Source organism: Phascolarctos cinereus, unplaced genomic scaffold (genome assembly GCF_003287225.1).
Source record: "Phascolarctos cinereus isolate Bilbo 61053 unplaced genomic scaffold, phaCin_HiC Scaffold_5;HRSCAF=322, whole genome shotgun sequence".
NCBI classification, from domain to species: Eukaryota; Metazoa; Chordata; class Mammalia; order Diprotodontia; family Phascolarctidae; genus Phascolarctos; species Phascolarctos cinereus.
The window spans coordinates 31,576,200-31,595,356 of NW_027555958.1; the positions used below are offsets into that span (position 1 = coordinate 31,576,200).

General features: G+C 44.1%; 1 protein-coding gene across 2 annotated transcripts in view; it reads right to left on the reverse strand.

Annotated features, from left to right (window-relative positions):
* VPS53 (VPS53 subunit of GARP complex) overlaps positions 1-19,157 on the reverse strand; it is a 136,049-nt gene that overhangs the window by 76,273 nt on the left and 40,619 nt on the right. For both annotated transcript variants that reach the window (XM_021006922.2, XM_078154771.1), the window contains exons 5-7: positions 13,423-13,509; positions 9,040-9,155; positions 7,735-7,854 (exon numbers count right to left, since the gene is read on the reverse strand). In XM_021006922.2, the coding sequence (XP_020862581.1) occupies positions 7,735-7,854; positions 9,040-9,155; positions 13,423-13,509 (323 nt within the window). The remainder of the gene's footprint in view (positions 1-7,734; positions 7,855-9,039; positions 9,156-13,422; positions 13,510-19,157) is intronic.

Sequence of the window (19,157 nt, forward strand, 5' to 3'; positions counted from 1 at the left end):
TCTGAAGGGCAAATTTCTTAGCCTGACACATTCGAACTCCCTCCTTAATAAAAATGAATGCACTGGCCTGCATATAGAGAGCGCAATCCATCCACCAAGATTTTATTAAGTGAAGGCTAGATCTGAACTAAGACCCTCCTAACTCCAAGCCCAAGGCGCTACCCACTGGACACCGTACAGTACTTAGCATCAGGGAAACCTGAGCGCAAATCCAAATTCAGATACTTACTAAATAGATGACTTGGGCAAGTCATTTAATCTCAGCCTCAGTTTCTTCATTGGGGATGAATTGGGGATAATAATAGCACTGACCTCACAGGTTGTCATGAGGATCATTTGTAAAGCTGTTTGCAGAGCTTAAAGTGCTATGTAAATGCTAACTATTAACCCAGCCACCTTTCCTGGCTGCAACAGAAATTATCCTATTACCAGCTCCAAGAAAAATAAATTAGATCTCTTCCAATAATCCAAATAGGTTTGGCACAATCAAGTGATGTTACGCCAGTGTTTCACACTTGAGAATGAAAGACTCACTGTGCTGTTTGAAGGTTAAGGCTGAACAGCAGCCTCCTGGGCCTCTGAAGTGGGGGATGAGCCAAACACCGCTGCTAAAGGGTGACATTCTTCCACACACGCCATCAGTTTCCAAAGAAGGGGGAAGAATAAGAGAAGGAGCATAGGGTGGTAGGAAATTATGAAAATATGCTAGTTAGACATCAGCGGAGAAAGTCACGCTGCCCGTTTCATTACCTTGTGAGTGGCTTCCCCCAAAAGGAAACCACTGACAAAGTTCACCGGTGAACAAAATGAGCTCCCAAAATGCAAAGCGTTTATTCAGGGAGCAGAGCCATCACTTCAGGCGCTACATGTTCTAACGGCCAGCTTCTATAAGAGTCTTAACTCAAAATCACAGATTCACAGAATCTGAGACTATGGAGTCCAGGCCCCTCATATGCAGAAGAGGACACAGGACCCCCTAAGGTCGAGGGGCCTACCCAGGATTACAGAGCTAGTGAATGGGAGGGCCAAGACTAGAACTCAGGCCTCCTTCCCGCTACCTCCCCAACCTCCCCCAGTCTTCCTTCATTTCGAGTTTTAAAGAGTGTCCTTAAGAAGTCTGCAGTTCAAAAGTATCTGTTTTCAGGAGATTACAAGGCTCTCTCTTTTCATAATGCTGACTGATTCCCAGAAACATTTGGTTTCTTGGATATGCCTAAGCCACTAAGACTTAAAATGGAATGGCAGAATTCAAAAAAGATTTCCTTCAATGCTATATTAAACATTTTCCAGCAGGGGAGTCCAAAGAAATAGCTAAACCCAAATCAAGGCCCGTCCACTTCCTCTCCCAAGCCACACTGAGCACAACAAACCATTACTTAGGATTTCTACAATTAAGGCAGCAGCGACTTAGTTACTCTAGAGTCGGGTCTAACGCCCCTTCCTCCCCGACCCCGATGGCCATTTCTATCATTACCAGATGGTGAGACTAGTATTATGTAAACATACAAGGGGAAAAATTCAGCAGGGATGGTACTAAAAATAGGAAGCTGTGGCTTCCCTTAAACTTCCAGGACCGTCTAAAAAAGCAACAGCAGAGGAGATCTCAAAGCAGACCCCTCCCCCACTGCCTCCCCTCCTCCAAGGCCATTTGACATTCTTTCTGACATTATTTAATCTCACATATTCTTCCCTAGCATCGAGGGGTTTGTACTGAGGAAGGTTCCCACGAGAACTCAAAGAACTGCAAGGGCCACACATTAACAAGTGTTTGGAGCACCCAGCTCAATTTACTTCACGGTTCCATGAAAAGACTACTTCAGTGAGCAGAACCAGGAAAACGACATATACGATGACTGCAACAATGGGAATGGAAAGAACAGCAAAAAAAAAAAGCTGAATATTTCAAAATAATAATGACCAAACTTAACCCCAAAGACAGGCTGAAAAAAATGGACCTCCCTCCCTTTGCAGAGGTGGAGGTCTAAAGGTGCAGGACACTGTATATGCTACCAGCCCCAATACTGTTTGGGTATTGATCGGTTTGGCTGATCTGCTTTTTTTTCCTCTTCTTTATTCTTTGTTACAACAGCTGGCTTGCTCGAAAGGGGAAGAGGCTTTTATACTATCATTGGAAATGATAGCATTAAAATTTTTTTAATTAAAACTGGGGAAAAAAGAAAAAAACAGTAGTTCCAGCAAAATAGCATTGTAGAGCAGTTAGACCCAAAAGAACAAGGTTACAAATATACAACTGTATTTGGGGCCATCGTACAGAGATTTGGGTGCAATGCATTCATATTAGAAAATGACTCTGAGAAGAACAATGTTATACAGAACCCCTTTGCTTAGCATTTCTCTTCTAAATTTTTATTGATATCACTGGCTTTTTTATATCACCTTCATTTCCAAGTATATTCCTCCCTGCCTTCCCCCATGACAAAGAATAGCAGAGAGAAAAAGAGCAACTCAACAAAACTGATCACATGACTGAGTGTGACCCTGCCCTGTACCAGCAGGCCTCCCACTGGAAGGAGGGAAGGGTGCCTTCTTGCCTCTTGGTCAGAGCCAAGCACAGCCATGCTAAGGCCTCCACACTGGTTGGCTTTTTCTGTCCTTCCGGCAGGTCATCGCGCTCACCGTCTACGCGGTTTTCCCGGTTCTGCTTAGTATACTGCATCAGCTCATACAAGGCTTTCCGTGCTTCTCTGTGTCCTTCACAGAAAAATGCTTCGTTCCTTTCAAGAGAAGCAGCTCCATGCAGTGAAAGCAGTCCTACCTTGGCTTTACAGCCTGGCTTTCCTGCTTAGCCCTGCTGTCATTTCGGACCAGACGCTTCACCTCTAAAGGTATCAGTTTCCTCACCTGCATAACGAGGGGGCCCCTGACGTCCCATCCACCTCCAAACCCGATGACTTATGACAGGAAAGTGACTCAACCAAAACCTACCGCCCCAGGGCCCTTCAAACATAAACACCTCCTATGTGCCGGGCACACTCTAGGCCCAAGGGATATAAAAAATGTCCGTCCTCAAGGAGATAACATGTGGGAGAGTGACATAAGGACACAGATACATAAACAGAGGGTAATCTGAAGAAGAGACAGCAAGAACCACTAGGGCAATCAGGGAAGATGCAGAGAAGTGTGAGGCCACAGAGGAAAGAGTGCTACGTGTAGAACCAGAGGACCCGAGTTCAATCAATTAATAAGCATCTACTAAGCACCTACTATGTGCCAGCCAAAGTGATAGCCCAGGACACACAAAGATAAAAATTAAAAACAGCTCGTACCCTCAAGACACTTAAGCTCCCCCGAGATACAAATGGTGAACAGGCAACGGACAAGGATGTGGACACTCCAGGGCTCCCCTCTCGACCCTGAGGCTGCCACCCCTCCTGGATGTTTCCTACGGGTTTTCCTCCTTCCTTCAGTAGTTCTCAAAGCACTTTTTGCTGACTCTCAGTTCCGTCACCAGCTTAGTCTGTTTGAGATGGACAATAGCAATGCTGAAGGGCTGCAGAGGATAGGAGAGTGAGGAAGGGGAAACTCCCATGGCATTACTCAAACCCCAATTAGAGAGGCCTACAGAAACCTGGCCTGACAGGAGAGAACAGGGCTGACAGTGAGATTCACTCCTGGATGCCAACCCCCTGCTTCCCTCTTTACCGCAAGATGTGTTTTCATCTGCCTATTAATTACAATTGTGTCTGCATTTTCATCCCAGCCATTTAAGCAACAGGCATTAAAGCAAACAGAAAGAAATGTCAAAGTGACAGACCTCCCTTTCCCCCACCCCCTTCTGAAAGTCTTAATCAAACCTCTCTCTAAGCCTCTCTCAAATTCATCTGCTGGAGCTGCGGCTGGGACAGGGGAAAAGCTGCCAAGGAGCACTGCCCATGTGTCGTACCATGTGTACCTAACATCCATTAACGGGAATAACTGAGAATTGTCTACATATCCAAGAAAATGTCACCAACACCATCTATGCCAGGCAATTTTCCAACCCTCCACCAGAAGCTTTCTCCAGTGGCCGCCTCACCATGGTGTGGACAGGACCCTCCTGCATTCACAAAGGCCACGCCAGCAGAGTGTGAGCTCTGACAGGCCCTAATGAGCAGGGCGGGCTGGCAGCAACCTCTCTGTCTGGGCTCTGAGGACCAGCCAGGGGATGTAAAGCTCATCACCAGAACATCTAGCTACCAAGGGATGGATGCAGCCAACTACAGCATCTCAGAAGACCACTTACTAAAGAGTGGAAGGGTCTCCATCTGTGCTGGTGGAAATAAAGGATGCTTAAAGTATTTAAGGAATTTTCTAGTAACAGCTGCCTCTGGTGATTACTTAAAGCCCTCTAGAGTTAGTCAAGTGGGAAGGATCCCTCCCTCCAACATAAATAACTGCCCCATAAATAAGCCAGACGTGACCCCAGGTAGGGCCTCCTCGGAGAGCCTACAGAAAAGGCTGAATGTCTAACAACCACAGGAAAGAATGCCCCAAGTCACTAAGAAGAGAAATGCAAATCCAAACAACCGGGACATTTCAGTACAGCAAAGTGGCAAAGATAGGAATAGCACATGCTGAAGGGACAGACAGGCACGTTACTGCATTGCTGGTGGAAGTGCAAAGTGATATAACCATTCTGGAAAGCAACCTGGAATTATACAAGTAAAGTGACTAAAGCGTGCATACGCTATGACTCAGAGATTCTCCTGGTGGGCACAGAGTACAAGGAAGTCATTGACCAAAACTACGGCTCTATGTACACCAAAATCTTTATAATAGCCCCTTCTGCGACAGCACTGGCTTGGAAACAAAGTGGATGCTCACAGATTGGGGAATGGATTAACAAATTACAGTACATGAACGTAATGGAATATGACGAATGTGATGAATCCAGAGAAGTATGGAAAGAGCAAGACAATACACACAAAGACTGCAACAACGCAAGTAGAAAGAGCCACCCCGACAATTCTTTGGCAACTGAATGTTACTAATGTGTATGGAAGAAACTGGGCACTAAAGAAAAGGCATGAGAACACAGTTCCCTCCATTCTTTTACAAAGGGCCATGAGTGTGAAGCACCATGGGCAATATCAGATTTTTTTCTTGATGTATTGGTCAGTTTCACTAATTTTTTTTTTCTCAAGGACATCTCATTCTCTGGAAACTGCAGGGACCACAGAGGCCCCAGTTTCTCCAGCTGGGGAGTTAGGATCCTCTTGGAGACAGTGAAGTGATTCCCAAGAAGCCCACTGGAGGCATACACTATAAAAACGTGGCAAGACGCACTGCTTCAGCCCTCCTCTGGCGACCCAAGACACTGAGAGGGCCCGGAAGGAGAGTCCTACTATCTTCCTCTCACCTCAAACCCCCTCCTCTTCCAAACTCCTGTACTTCCGTGGAGGGGAGGGCACCACCACCAGAAGCTTGCTCAGGCGCAGCCTTGTCTCCTCCCTCTCACCCGATGGCCCGGTCTTCTCTGTTCTCCCTCCACAAGATCTCCCGCACATATTGCTCTTCTCAACGAGTAGGGCCACTACCCTACCTCTGGCTCTCATCACCTCTCATCTGGATCTCTGCAATGGCGTCCCTGCCTCGAGTCCTTCCCCACTCCAATCCACTGCCAAAGTGACTTTCTAAAGCTTTTATCTGATCATGTCACTCCCATATTCATTAAACTCCAGTGGTTTCCTATCATGCCTAGGATCAAATATCAACTCCTCAGTTTGGTGTTCAAGGTCCTTCACAACCTGACATCAATCCACCTTCTTAGCCCCTACTCCACATGGTCAATGGTCCAGCCAAACTGGCCTTCTGGCTATTTCTCACACACAACATTCCATCTTCCATGTTCGTGACCTTGTTCTGGCCATGTCCTATGCCTGACATGTACTTTCTCCTTGTCTTGGCTTCTTACAATTCTCAGTTTCCTGAAAAACTCAGCTGACAGGCTGCCTTCTACCTTCTATCATTAAGTCTTTCCTGATTGTTCCCCTGTCTCTAATCCCTGCCAAAATTTTTTTTTACTTTGTATTTGTGTAAATTTTTTGTATAAACATATATGTGGCTGATGTCTCCATCGATAAAATGGAAGCTCCTTGAGGGTAGGGACTATCTCAAGTTTGTCTTTGCATCCCCAAAGCCTAGCCCAGTGCCTGCCCCTAGTAGGCTTTTAATAAATTGATTGATCTGATTATCTAGGCTATTTGGCAGTGATTTTAAGGAAAAAAAAGACGTACATGAAGGGTTTAAAAAGTGTCAAACCATACAAAAGCCTTAAAACTCTCTCAATCTTAATAACAGCTAGTTACTTTGGGGAATTTTAATCCTTAACAATCCAGCTTATTAAAAATACAATCTTTAGATCTATGCTGAGTACAACCAATCATAGTTTAAGCCAACAATAATGTAAAAATCAAAAAGGAAATTATAACACAGCAAGCCTTCTCACTTAGAAAAATAATTTGGGAAAATAAGAAAGATTAGATTAAAGAAAAACGAAATGCTAACCACCTAGAAACGACATTTACTTAAATTTTTGTAATCAATCAAAATGAACAGAAAACAAATTATCTTCAGCTTTCCATTCTGGACAACAACAATTCAAGTTAAGTACCTTCACCGATTTACTTGTTTAGATTATTCACTGACTCCTGCAAAATGCAGCACACTGGGAGAGAGTTTTCAATGAGAGTTAGAGGGTCCCTGCCCACTGAGAGCTTCCAGTCTAACAAGGGTCTAAGAAGTGGCTAATAAACAACGGTTAACATAATTGTATCAAGGAGTTCTAAAACAAAGTGCCTGTGAGGTCCAAGAGAGCAGGCTATCACCTAGAAGGCTTCATGGACGAGGCAGCCTTTGAGCTGGGCTTAAGAGGATACACAGGAGATCCAAAGGCCAGGAGGAGGAGGAGGCTATCCCAGGAACAGGGATAAAAAAGGAGGAAGGGCAGAGAGGAAGTAAAGCCTAGTGAGTGGCCCAAGGGAGCAGAATAACCCAGAGATAAACGACAGGTAATGCCAGAAAGCCAAGGGCCTGAATGCCAGGCAAAGAAGGCCAGGAAAGGTCACTGAAGAGTTTTAAGCAATGTAAAGAAGTTTATTTTGACAGCAGCACGGCCTGCAGGGAGATAAGAATGACGGTGGGAAGACCTGTTAGTAGGCAACAGTAATGGGAGTCTGTCCTAAGATGGAGAGGGAGGGTGGCAGGAAGAGTAGAGAATAGGGAAGGGACTTCTGAGATGTTACAGAAGTAGAATCAATGAGAAAGGCAAGCGACTGGATATGAAAAACAAGGAAGAAAGAAGAGCCAAAAGAACCCCAACCACCTTTCAAACATGGCTGACTGAGTGAATGAAGAAGCCCCCAAGAGAAAAGTCTGAGATCAGTAGGAAGAGCAGGGTGAAGAGGAAAGATACCAGTTTGGATTTAGACAAGTTGAACCTGAAGTACATCCAAGCAGACATATCTTGGAGGCAGCTGGAGGCTGTCTCTCATTACAAAAAGCCAAGAAAAGAGGTCAGACAGACATTTGGGAATCATTGGTGTGGAGGTGGAAGCTGAAGCCATGGAAGGGAATGAAAGGGCAAAGGAAGAGTATAGACAGAAGAGAAGCAGGCTGAGGACAGACCCATGGGGAACATGGAAGACTTTACACTACTGGAAAAGTTAATTGTTGTAACATATCCCCTAAGTGCCTTTCCCACTGGGAGGAGAATTCCCTCCAATGGTATTTTACCTCTCTGAAAGTTGCCGAATCTGTGGAATCCCCATGTACTTGTGAAAGTGTTCCAAGACGTTCACTACACCCTGTAGAAGATTGGCAACTTCTCCATACTGTCGCCGCCTTGTCATGGCTCTGCAAGGAAAATCAGAAATTAAGAGGCCCAGGATATCACCAACAGCAGAAAGCCTATTCTGGTCTCTAATTATGAGAAATATTTTCTAGGTTGTATCAAAATTCATTTATACACTACACTAAGACTGTACATTTTAGTCAACATTCCTTGCCAAGAGAGATTATCTTTTTCTAAAGTGACTACTGAGGTCAACTGAGCCAATGTCAATATAAGAGTGTTCATGAAATCAACAGTAAAACTTGGCAAGGAGGAATAAATGATCAGTTTCCAAATCCTTCAATAAGTCTTCATTTCCAAACCGTGGGTTCATGCTTTACTAGTCCCTGTACGAGGCACTTAACAGAGTAGTATCAAGTTCAAGTCAAGGTGTCAAGTTCATATTGCTTGAACCAATTCAACTGGATGAAAAATACCAGTTTTCTGGGAAGAAACTGAAGAATAATATCCACAAGGAGCCAAGTGGATCTACCAATCCCCCCCAGTTATCAATTAAACCAAGCACAAAAGGATGAGCCAGGGAGCCAATAGGGCATAGGCAACATGGCTGAACGCAGGTCCTCCTGATTCCAGGGCAGGTGCTCTACGCGCAGCGTCACTTTGCTGCCCCGGCATACCTGCTTTGTTCTATCTTCCTTCCCCCCTCCTCCTAAGGTAGGCAGAGCCACTAGATTTCCTTTATGCTATACTGAGGCACCAGAAACACTGCTGGCTTAAGAGACAGTCAAGAGTTCAACAGACAAGAAAATGACAATGTTAGAATCTTAGTTTTATTGGAATCACTCGTAAGAAAATCAAGCTTGCAACTGGCTCATCCTTTTCATGCTGTTTCCAAAGGTCCCACAAATCAGGCTGCAGAATCACAACTCAGAAGCACTGTCTTTGCAATCCTCAGTTGAGAAACACACAATGAACTACACAAACATCTAACCCTGCTGGACGTGCACAGAAAACATGCTGAGGCGGGTACTGCCAGTGCGAAATCCACTTCTACCTGCGGAGTATCAGTCCACTGGGGACAAATGAGCCCCCAACCCGAAGGACAAGTGGACAGATGCTTGAGACGTCCAGCCAACAGAGGATAGAAGGCACCGTGAAGTGGCTGAGGCCTACACAACCTGGCTGGGTCATTCCCAGAACACTGAGCACGCCCAGAACGGAATGAGCTGGAGGCTCAGGTGACTTACTCAAGGGAATCCACACCTCCTGCCAACATGTGCAGGTGGTTCAGTGTGGTTATGGAAGTGGTCAGGTGGCGTTTGGCGTGGTCTAGCTGCTTGATGTCCCGTGTGATTTCCTTAACCTAAATGGTGAAAAACAAAATGAGAATGAATCAGAGAGCACAGAAGAGAGGACTCATCTCAGCACAAGAGCAGCCGCCCTTGGAAAAAGAATTCAAGATGACAACAGAGGCTGGGCCAGGCCAAAGGAAAACTATCCAATAAATGCATCTAGCAGAAGACAGAGCTCCTCAAAGATATTATTATTCCCATTGTGCTGATTATCCAAATACCCCTTAAAAAGATAGTGAATTCACTCTAGAAGGGTAGTAAGATGTACTGAAAAGAACACTGGGGAGTTGAGCGAATCTGAGTTCAAATCAACACCCTACGTGATCGTGGACAAACTGCTTATCAGTCACTCAACAAGCCTTTGCTGAACACCTACTATGTGCTAGGAACAGTACTAAGCCCTGGGGACTTAAGAATGGGGTATCTAAATAACTGAGTACACACAAGACAGCGGGAGCAGATGGAGAGTTATCTCAGAGAAGACTTTACTTCCCTGGCTCAGTTTCCTCATCTATAAAATTAGATTACTCACAGAGATTACTCTTAGGGATGGAGTAAACCTAGCACTTTGGCCCAGAGCTATTAGGATGGTTGAGCAGCACTGGGGCCACCCTTCTGACATACTTGCTGGGAAAGTTCCCAGAGCAGCCCTTTCTAGTTCATGATGCCACCTCTTCCCTGATGGGGTTAAAAAGAACCCAAGGCACAGAAATCTGGGGGCAGGACAATGTTTTAGTAACAACTTGGTCTAGGTTACAACTTGGTTTCCCATCTTCTGACTGAGAATCCTCCTCCCCAAAAACAAGTCACCAGGGAGCCTTTCACTCGTACTAAGCTCAAACAGGAAGTCAGACAGAAGAAAGGATAACTGGGGGAGAGCCCCAGATCGTCAGATGTGGTTGTGAGGATGGACGGTATTTTCCCTCAGGGGCATTTCTGCTCCACTGGCTTGTCAGTTTGTTGAGTAAGCTGGCGTTGACTTGGCCCTTAGCAGACCAACCTTCACTAAACCAGCAGACATAAGATTATTTTGTCAAAGAGAATTTATCACAGAAGCCTAGTCTCAGAGTCCTAGCACTGGCAGGACCTCAGAGGTCAACTACCTCATTTTACCATTAGAGGAAACCGAGGCCCAAGGAGATGAAGCGACTTACCCAAGGTTACACTCATAGTAAGTATCAGGTCATTTATTAATTCCTTTGAGTGCTGTCTATCTGGGAAAGAGCCTGACTCTGGCCTGAAGGGCACCCTTCACCACAGAAGAGTGCTTCTTAGTAAATAAGCTCTCTAATGAGAGCTGTGTCTGCTTAAAAAACAGCCTGTTCAGAGTCAGAGCACTCCCACCTCAGCCAGAACACTGACAGGGACAACAAATTGAAATCAGAAGGCTGATGGAAAGGAGACTGAGAAAAGAGACCTTGGTGGTCCCTGGCAGCTCGGCCGGACAGGGCCACTGCCCAACCACAGTCCTCTGGGTTCATCCAACGTCCTCTGGCAGGGCACTGACAGTACGCCAACGTCTCCATCTTCATTTTCAGCCGTCAGGCAAAACCTCTGGGTTCTTGCTCCTGGAGGACATTCTGTGTCTTCATCTTTTCTTTTACAAATTCACATTCCTTACTGATTGCCTCCAACTATTATTCAGTGGTTGCTTACCTCTGGGGCAAAATATTTATGCTCTTCCCTCCCAAAGAAGACTTCTCTTTTTGACCTTTCCTGTGGTTCAGTTACTAACAGCTCCTCACACTGCCCAGCGAACAAGTCATAGGAAGAGCTCATCCTTCTAAGGGATGAAAGGAAAAAGTCCTCACAGAATCAAATTATTGTAGAGCTGAAAAGTTAACCTTTTTCAGAGGTTAACTAATCCAGGATTGGAGCATCATGGCTTTAGAGCTAGAAGGAAGCCCACAGGCCCTCTAGTCCAACTGTCTCCTTTCACTAAGGCCCAGCAAGATGAAATCACTTCCATGAGGTCACCCAGGCCATAAAAAGGCAGAGACGGGATTCATATCCAGGTTTCCTCACTCCAAACCTGGCACTCCATGCACCACACCCTGATGTCTCAACCTCCTCATTTCACACAGTAAGATTTATGAAAAATGATTTTTCTTAGGAATCATTATCTTGGAAACTCAGTTTCCCCATCCCCCTTTATTTCTAAGTTCAGTCCTTCATTAGAAGGACATTAAGATGTAATCTAAATGGATCTATTCCTGTTCATTGTTACCTAGACAGGTCTGGGAGAATGTTGATTCCTCCCTATTGTCCAGACAGGTGATATGGTAGAATAGATGTCTCTCTGATCAAGACTGAGTGACCTGGGTCACTTGACTGGCATCCTTTGGGAACACCTACTCTTTGAAGGGCATATCATGCTGTACTTCCGAACCCCCAAATTGAGCCAGTTCTGAAAGGGTCCCCTTAGGGGACCCAGCTTTGGATTGAACTACCATGCAATGCATGTCAAGCCAGCTTGAGAGAAATTAAACTGTGGACCCACAAACCCTGATTTCGTTTGTCTCTTTCTTAGAGCTGACTCTGTTTCAAATTGAGGTTCTGTGGGGTTCACATATTCAATGACTTGTCTAAGGCTACAGAGCTAGTTAGGAGCAGAGTTGTGACAAGAAACCAGGTCTCGACACTGCCCCACCACTACTGATGCTGCCTCCCAAGACCTTTCAGAACATAAAGGAAACCTCCTTCAGGATGACACATGTGAAAGCTGGTTACCCAGCTTCTGCTTGAATACTTTCCATGATAGATGGCTCATTCAATTTTGGGAATCCAACCTCGGAGCTTCTGGAATAAAGAGGTCATCATCCCTCTGTACTATGGCCTGTTAAGACCACATAGGCAGCAGAGTTTAAGAAGGATATTGATATGCTGGAAAGTATCCAGGGCAACCAGGATGCTGAAGGGCCTTGAGCCCACACCTGGTGGGAACAACACCTGTTTAATAGTGGCACGGCTGATTTCTCCTCAAGGGGGCAGGGAGGCTATCCTTAGGCTTTGGCCAATTCAGGATCCTAAAGTTTGAAACACTGGTGTGGCTTCTGTGTCACATGAGTCATAAAAAGCCCAGTCTATGGGGAGCTGGTGCTCCTGAGGTCTGGTGGCATTGCAAATGTCATGAGGCCCATCATTCTGCTCAGTAATCGTACTGTGGCAAATGAGAATGTGGAAACAGAAACAAAAGGGTGTCTATTCACCTGAATCAATGCTGTATCCTTTCTGATTTTTTTTCTGGTTGAGTAAACTTCCCTTTGTTAAATATTTCATGGCCTGCTGCATGTCTCATTACATTCTAATCCCAAGCCTGAACCACTGGCCCAGTCTGAATGAGGCCTGGCCCAGAAAGTTGACTGTTATTCTGAAGGACTGAATCAGAATTACCTTAGGGCTGATCTTGGGGCTGAAGTGGGGGAAGGCTGATTTGGAGGCAAGGGAGCATTGACCGGGTGAGTGGATGGCACCAGGGGTTTTGTTTTTCTTGCCTTTTTAACTAACAGGGTGAGGGTGGGAGGGAAAAATTCCACATCTGAAGATAAAATAAAACGTATTTGTTTTTTAAAAAGGAAGAAAGGAAAACAGTCCTGTGCCTCAAGGAACTTATATTCCACTGGGATGGGATACACTCTGTATACAAATGAGTTAACTATGTGACAATCTGAGGAAGAAAGGGCAAGGTGTAACAACTAAGGAGAAATCAGGCTACATCCTGTACAGATGGCCCATGAGCTGAGCCTTGAAAGGGGCCAGGAATTCTCTCTAGAAGGTGGAAGCGAGGAGGGAATGCATTCCAGGGATGGGGATCAGTCCATGCAAAGGCACAGAGACAGAAGGCCAAATTTGGGGACTGACAAGCAGGTCAGTCTGGCTGCAATGCAGAGAGTGTGAAGGGAAGTACCATGGAACCAGACTGTAAAGGGCTTAGACACCTCAACTATATTCAGTCAGCTCAGAAACATGTGAAATCAATGGAAAATGCAGGAATGAACCAAAAGCTGTAAGACAGCGTTACCTTAAAGACAGGGAGAGAAGGAAGCTTCCCCTCTGGAAAGAGCTGCAAGTGTAAGGGGGCAGGGACAAACAGCCACCTGTGAAGTTGGTGTGGAATGCATTCCCAGGGGCTGGCTCTACACTGGGGGGGGGGGGAGGCAGCGGGAGCCGTGGCTGACAGGAAGTGGAGGACGAGGTCCATTAAGAAACAAGGCTGGATTTAATGCAGCCAGCCTCGACTGATTAAAAAAAAAAATGTCGAAGGAGTACCACACTCACCATTTGCTCTGATTTTTCAGCTTTGTCTTTGATATCCTTAATTTTGCCGAACAGCTGCTGGATGGCTTTTTGAGCCTCTTCCAGTGCCTAAAATAAAAGGAATCCATGAATAGGTAAGAAAACACAGGAAATGCAAAGTGCCACCAACTACCAGGCCAGTCTATTTCTGCCTTGAAGATAAACTGCCTTTGCTCGATCCCTTGCATCTTATCAGACAATAACAAGGTAATTCTGACACTGAATACTGACCACCATGCGCACGGACCAGGGCTTAGGCCTTTCAGGCCTTAGCCACCCTTCTTCCTCTAAGAAAAGAGGCAGGGGACTTCTGGGACAGAATCTTGTGTACATTCTCAGATCACGGTCACAGTGTTGGCTATTTTGTGCTCAACAGCTTTTCTTTGTTAAAAGGGAGAGAGTACAATTGAGAGAATATTTCCAGAAATGACTATGATGTAGTTAGACCTATATAAATACATTTTATTTAAATAAAGCTTATTTCAATAAATAATAATTATTCTTACCAACATTTCAATAAAATAAAACTTATTTTAATATTTAATACTTATACATATAAAATAAATTACAAATTATAAAAATAAATATCATAAAATAAATAAAAATAAAACTTATTTCAAATTAGAAAGGCCCTATCACTTTTGTACAGTGAGAGCAATAAGCCATGGCTGGGGTGGAGCAGCCCCTTAAGTTGCCCCCTTCAAATACAGCAGAGAAGGAGCAAGGAAGGGGGAGGAAGGAAGAGAAGAAAAGAGGCTTCTGGACGCTGGCAGATCTTTACACTACCAGGAAGGGATGGGCACTGCTAGGGCTGGGGTGCTCCTTCATCTGTCCTGCTCCACCTGGGGGCCACTGCGTGGGCTGTACAATAGCAGAGGGGCCCCATTCCAGCAAGCCAAAGGTTTCCAGGAAAATGAAACGCTTACAGAAATGGATACCACACCTTACAAAGGATGGTCCACAGCAGCTCACTCGAGTGGAAAAAACCAGTGTGGGAACTGTGTGGGACTAAAGGAACACACATGGAGAACATGTATGGTTCTGATGGAAGATATCAGCCAAACAAAGAAACTGCAACTTCATTTTGACCAAAGCACACTGTTTACTTTGGATTCAGGAGCAGACCTTCTGCAACTGTGCTGGCAAGCCCTTTATAAACACAACGAATATGATCACAAATTGTAGAATGTGGATAATAAAGTATTCTAAAGGGTATCAAACAGGAAATCTATTCAATGTTAGCACAGTTTAATTTGTAGTCTTAAAAGAAAAAAAAGATGAGAAAGGCCACCAGAGAATGCACGGAATCTGTATTTGGAGGATCTAGATTCAAGCTGAAGATGTGTATGAGGTCAGGCAAGTCTGGTGACTTCTAAAGTCATCTGTAAAGTAGGGGGGTTGGCTGAGGTGACTTCTCAGCTTCTTTCCAGCTCTGGATCTGTGACCATCCTTTTTTCACAGCATGGTCCCATCTTCAGGAGTTCATAACAGAAATTACACCATGAGAGCAAGTGTGGGGTGAAAATAATGGCTTCAGTTCTAGACACAGTGGGGAGAAGCTTGGCAGACAACTGGAAATCATCCTATATCTCTCCTGCCCCATCACTGCTTCTCCTCTCTTCTAACCCTCCAGAAATCGACCTCAACATTCAACTGAAATGGCTTTCTCCAAAGTTACCGATGACCCCCTAATTACCAAATAGACAGTCTCTTGTCAGTCCTAAGTCTTCTCAATCTAATGGCTGCATTCGCCACTACTGATAACCCTCTTTCCTGAATATTCTCTCCTCCCTAGGTTTTCATGACATTACTCTCTCTTGTTGCTCTTCAGTCTTCTGGACGTACCACAGGCATCTCAAAACTCAACATATTAAAAACAGAATCCGTTAGCCTTTTCCCCAAAACCATTCCCTCTTTAAAATCTCCCACTGCTGTCAAAGGCACCACCATACTCCTGATCACTTAGGTTTGAAATCTTGGTGTCAACCTCAAATCCGATCTGGTGCCAAATCTCGTCTTTCCTGGCTCTCATATCTCCCCCTTCGGTACTCCCACAGTCACCACCCTGCTGCCTGAGGCCCTAATCATCCTTTGGCCTTCCGTGATCACCCCTGCCTCCCTCCACACAGCTACCAAGCACAGATCTGGCCATGTCACTCCCTCCTCTCAATGAATGCCAGTGGCTCTCTACTTCCTTCAGGATCAAATATAAAGCCCTTATCTCTTCACAATCTGGCCCCTTCCCACATTTCATGCTGGCCATCTTGCCTTTCCTCAACACAACAATTCCATCTTTCATCTCTGTGCCTTTGCTCTGGCTGTCCCTCCTACCCCCCACCCCTCATGCCTTCAATGTTCTGGCCCCTCACCTATGCGTCTTAAAAGCACTTATGCCTCCTTTTGCAGAAGCCCCTTCCCAGTTCCCAGGGCCTTCCTGGGAGCTATTTTCCATGTACTCTGTGTATATCTTGTAAATATTTATTTACAAGTTGTTTCCCCCCCTAGAATGGAAGCTCCTTGAGGGCTTGTTTTGGCTTTTCTTTGTAATCCCCAGTGCTTGGCACGTAGTAGGAACTTAAATATTTGTCTGACTGACTGGAGCTTTGAGGGAAGGTTCCAGCAGAGGATATAGGTCTGAGCATCTACAAAGAAGTGATAACTGAAGTCATGGAAAAGGATGAAGCACCCAAGGGAACAGAGAAAGAGGAGAAGAAATTGCTCTCCTAGGTTACAAGGGGCCAGGGTCTGTTGAAATCTCCAGGTCATGAGGACTCCTTACTCATGCTAGACATTAAGTAGCCCTGTACTTCCCTAACAACAGCTTCTATTTGCCTCTTTCCACTCTGGGGAGTTAGCTGCCACCATTAATGGGGCATGTGTCTCTTTCTGCCTTTCTATCCCATGTCAAATCTCACAGTGTAAAACAAGCTTCTCCATGCTATTCCATATACTTTGGTTTTTATGCCAGAAATGAGGACATCTTGTCACTTCTGTAACCTGGATGTTGGGATATATTTAGTCCTTAATAGAAAAGCAGTTTGGTGCTTGGTTTTGAAACAACAGCTCACACTGCTTATAGATTCCCACATTCATAATCAAGAAAAAGTCTTGCCCCCCCCAAAAAAATCAGAGAAAATCCCAGTAAGCAGTGGGACAGAGCCAAACCACATTTCTCATTCATACTTAGACAACAGTCCTATCTACTCCCAATCTAATCCCCTACTCGAATGGGGAGAGCAGGGGGCAGAAGAATAATAGTGATAATTCAAAAATCATTCTTATTTGGTTTTTGGATATATAATGGAATAACAGATCTACCTTCCTAATTATACTTTGCTGAGGTTACTACTAACATTATCTGGCATTTCCCTAACAATATGTATACCAACTCAGCAGGAAAGGAACAAACCAGAAGCACGTTTAGGTGGCAAGGAAATCAAATCTGAGATTAGACAGAAAAGTTGGGTTTTGGCTCTCCCACCAACTTGCTAGGCTGACCCTGAGCAAATTCACTGTACCAGCCCCCCCACAAGACCTCAATTTCCTCATCTAAAAAATGAATGGGTAGGGATCACCAACGTTTTGGGGCAAGAACTCACTATTCAACAAAAAATGCTGTGGGAAAACTGGAAAGTAGTTTGGCAGAAACCAGGCATAGACCAAACATTATATATGAAGATATGGTCAAAATAGGTACATGATTTTTAATAGCATTTTATTTTTTTCTAATTACATCTAAAGACAACTTTTAACATTCATTTAAAAGAACTTTCTGAGTTCCAAATTATCTTCCTCCCTCACAACCCCCTTCCTAAGACAGTAAGCAATTTGATATAGATTATGTATGTGCAATCATGTAAAACGTATTTCCATATTAGTCACGCTGTAAAAGAAGAAAGAGGCCAAAAGAAAAGAACCATGAAAAAATAAAGAAAGTAAAAATAGTATGCTTTGATCTGCATTCAGACTCCGTATTTCTTTCTCTGGATGTGGACAGTACTTTCCATCATGAGTCCTTTGGAATTGTCTTAGATCATTTTATTGCTCAGAAGAACTAGGTTATTCATAGCTGATCATGGCACAATGTTGCTGTTCCTGTGTACAATGTTCTCCCGGTTCTGCTCACTTCACTTCGCATTAGTTCATGTAAGCCTTTCCAGGTTTTTCTGAAATCATCCTGCTTGTCATTTCTTACAGCATAATAGTATTCCATCCCAATCACACACCACAACTTGTTCAGCCAATTGATAAGCATCCCCTCAATTTCCAATTCTTTGCCACCACAAAAAAAGCCTCTCTCTCTCTCTAAATACACACACACACACACACACACATATACACATATATAATATTTATTTTTTGTGGGGGTGAGGCAATCAGGGTTAAGTGACTTGCTCAGGGTCACACAGCTAGTTAAGTGTCAAGTGTCTGAGGACAGATTTTTAATGCATGTCCTCCTGACTCCAAGGCAGGAGCTCTACCTACTGCAGCACCTAGCTGCCCCTGCTATAAATATTTTTGTACATATAGGTCCTTTTCCCTTTTTTGTGATCTCTTTGGGATACAAACCTAGTAGGGCTGTCACTGGGTCAACAGGTTTGCACAGTTTGATAGCACTTTGGGCATAGTTCCGAACTGTTCTCCAGAAGAGTTGGATCAGTTTATAACTACACCAACAGTGCATTAGTATACAGGTACATGATTTAGACTTAAAAGTGATATCATAAGCAAAGTAGGGGAGCATGGAAAAAAAATTACCTATCAGATCTAAGGATGAGGGAAGAGCTTATGACCAAACAAGAAATAGAGAGAATCACAGGATGTAAAATGGATAAATTTGATTATATGAAATTAAAACTTTTTGCACAAACAAAATCAATGCAGCCAAAATTAGAAGGAAAGCTGGAAACTGGGGAAAATATTTACATTTCTCTGATAAAGGACTTATTTCTCAAATACATGGGGAACTGAGCCAAATTTATAAAAAGTTATAATTTGCATAGATATAATTATGAATATAAGAGCCATTCCCAAATTAATAAATAGCTAAAATATATGAATAGGAAGTTTTCAGAAGAAGAATTCAAAATGATCAATAGCTATATAAAACTGCTCTAAACCACTAATAAATAAATGCAAATTGAAACAACTACACGGTACCACTATCAGATTGGCTAACATGACAGAAAAGGCAAATGACAAATGATGGAGGAGATGTGACAAAATCGGGACACTAATTGACAGCGGTCAATGGAGCTGTGAACTGGGCTAATCACTCTGAAGAACAATCTAAACTACAGCCAACTGGCTATAAAACTGTATACCCTTTGACCCAGCAAAACCACTATGAGATCTGTATCCCAAAGAGGTCAAAGAAAAAGGGAAAGGACCTATATGTACAAAAACATTTATAGCAGCTCTTTTTGTGGTGGCAAAGAACTGGAAGTTGATGAAATGCCTATCAGTTGGGGAATGGCTGAGCAGGCTGTGGCATATGATCGTGACGGCACACTCTTGTGCTCTACGAAACGACAAGGAGGACGGCATCAGAAAGACCCGGGAAGACTTACGTGAACATCAATTCATGTAAGCAAAGTGAACTGAGCAGAAGCAGGATATTCTACACAGCAACAGCAGCATTGTAAAGATGATCAACAGTAAAAGACTCAGCTACTCTGATCCATACGATGATCCCTGGCAATTCTAAAGCACTCATG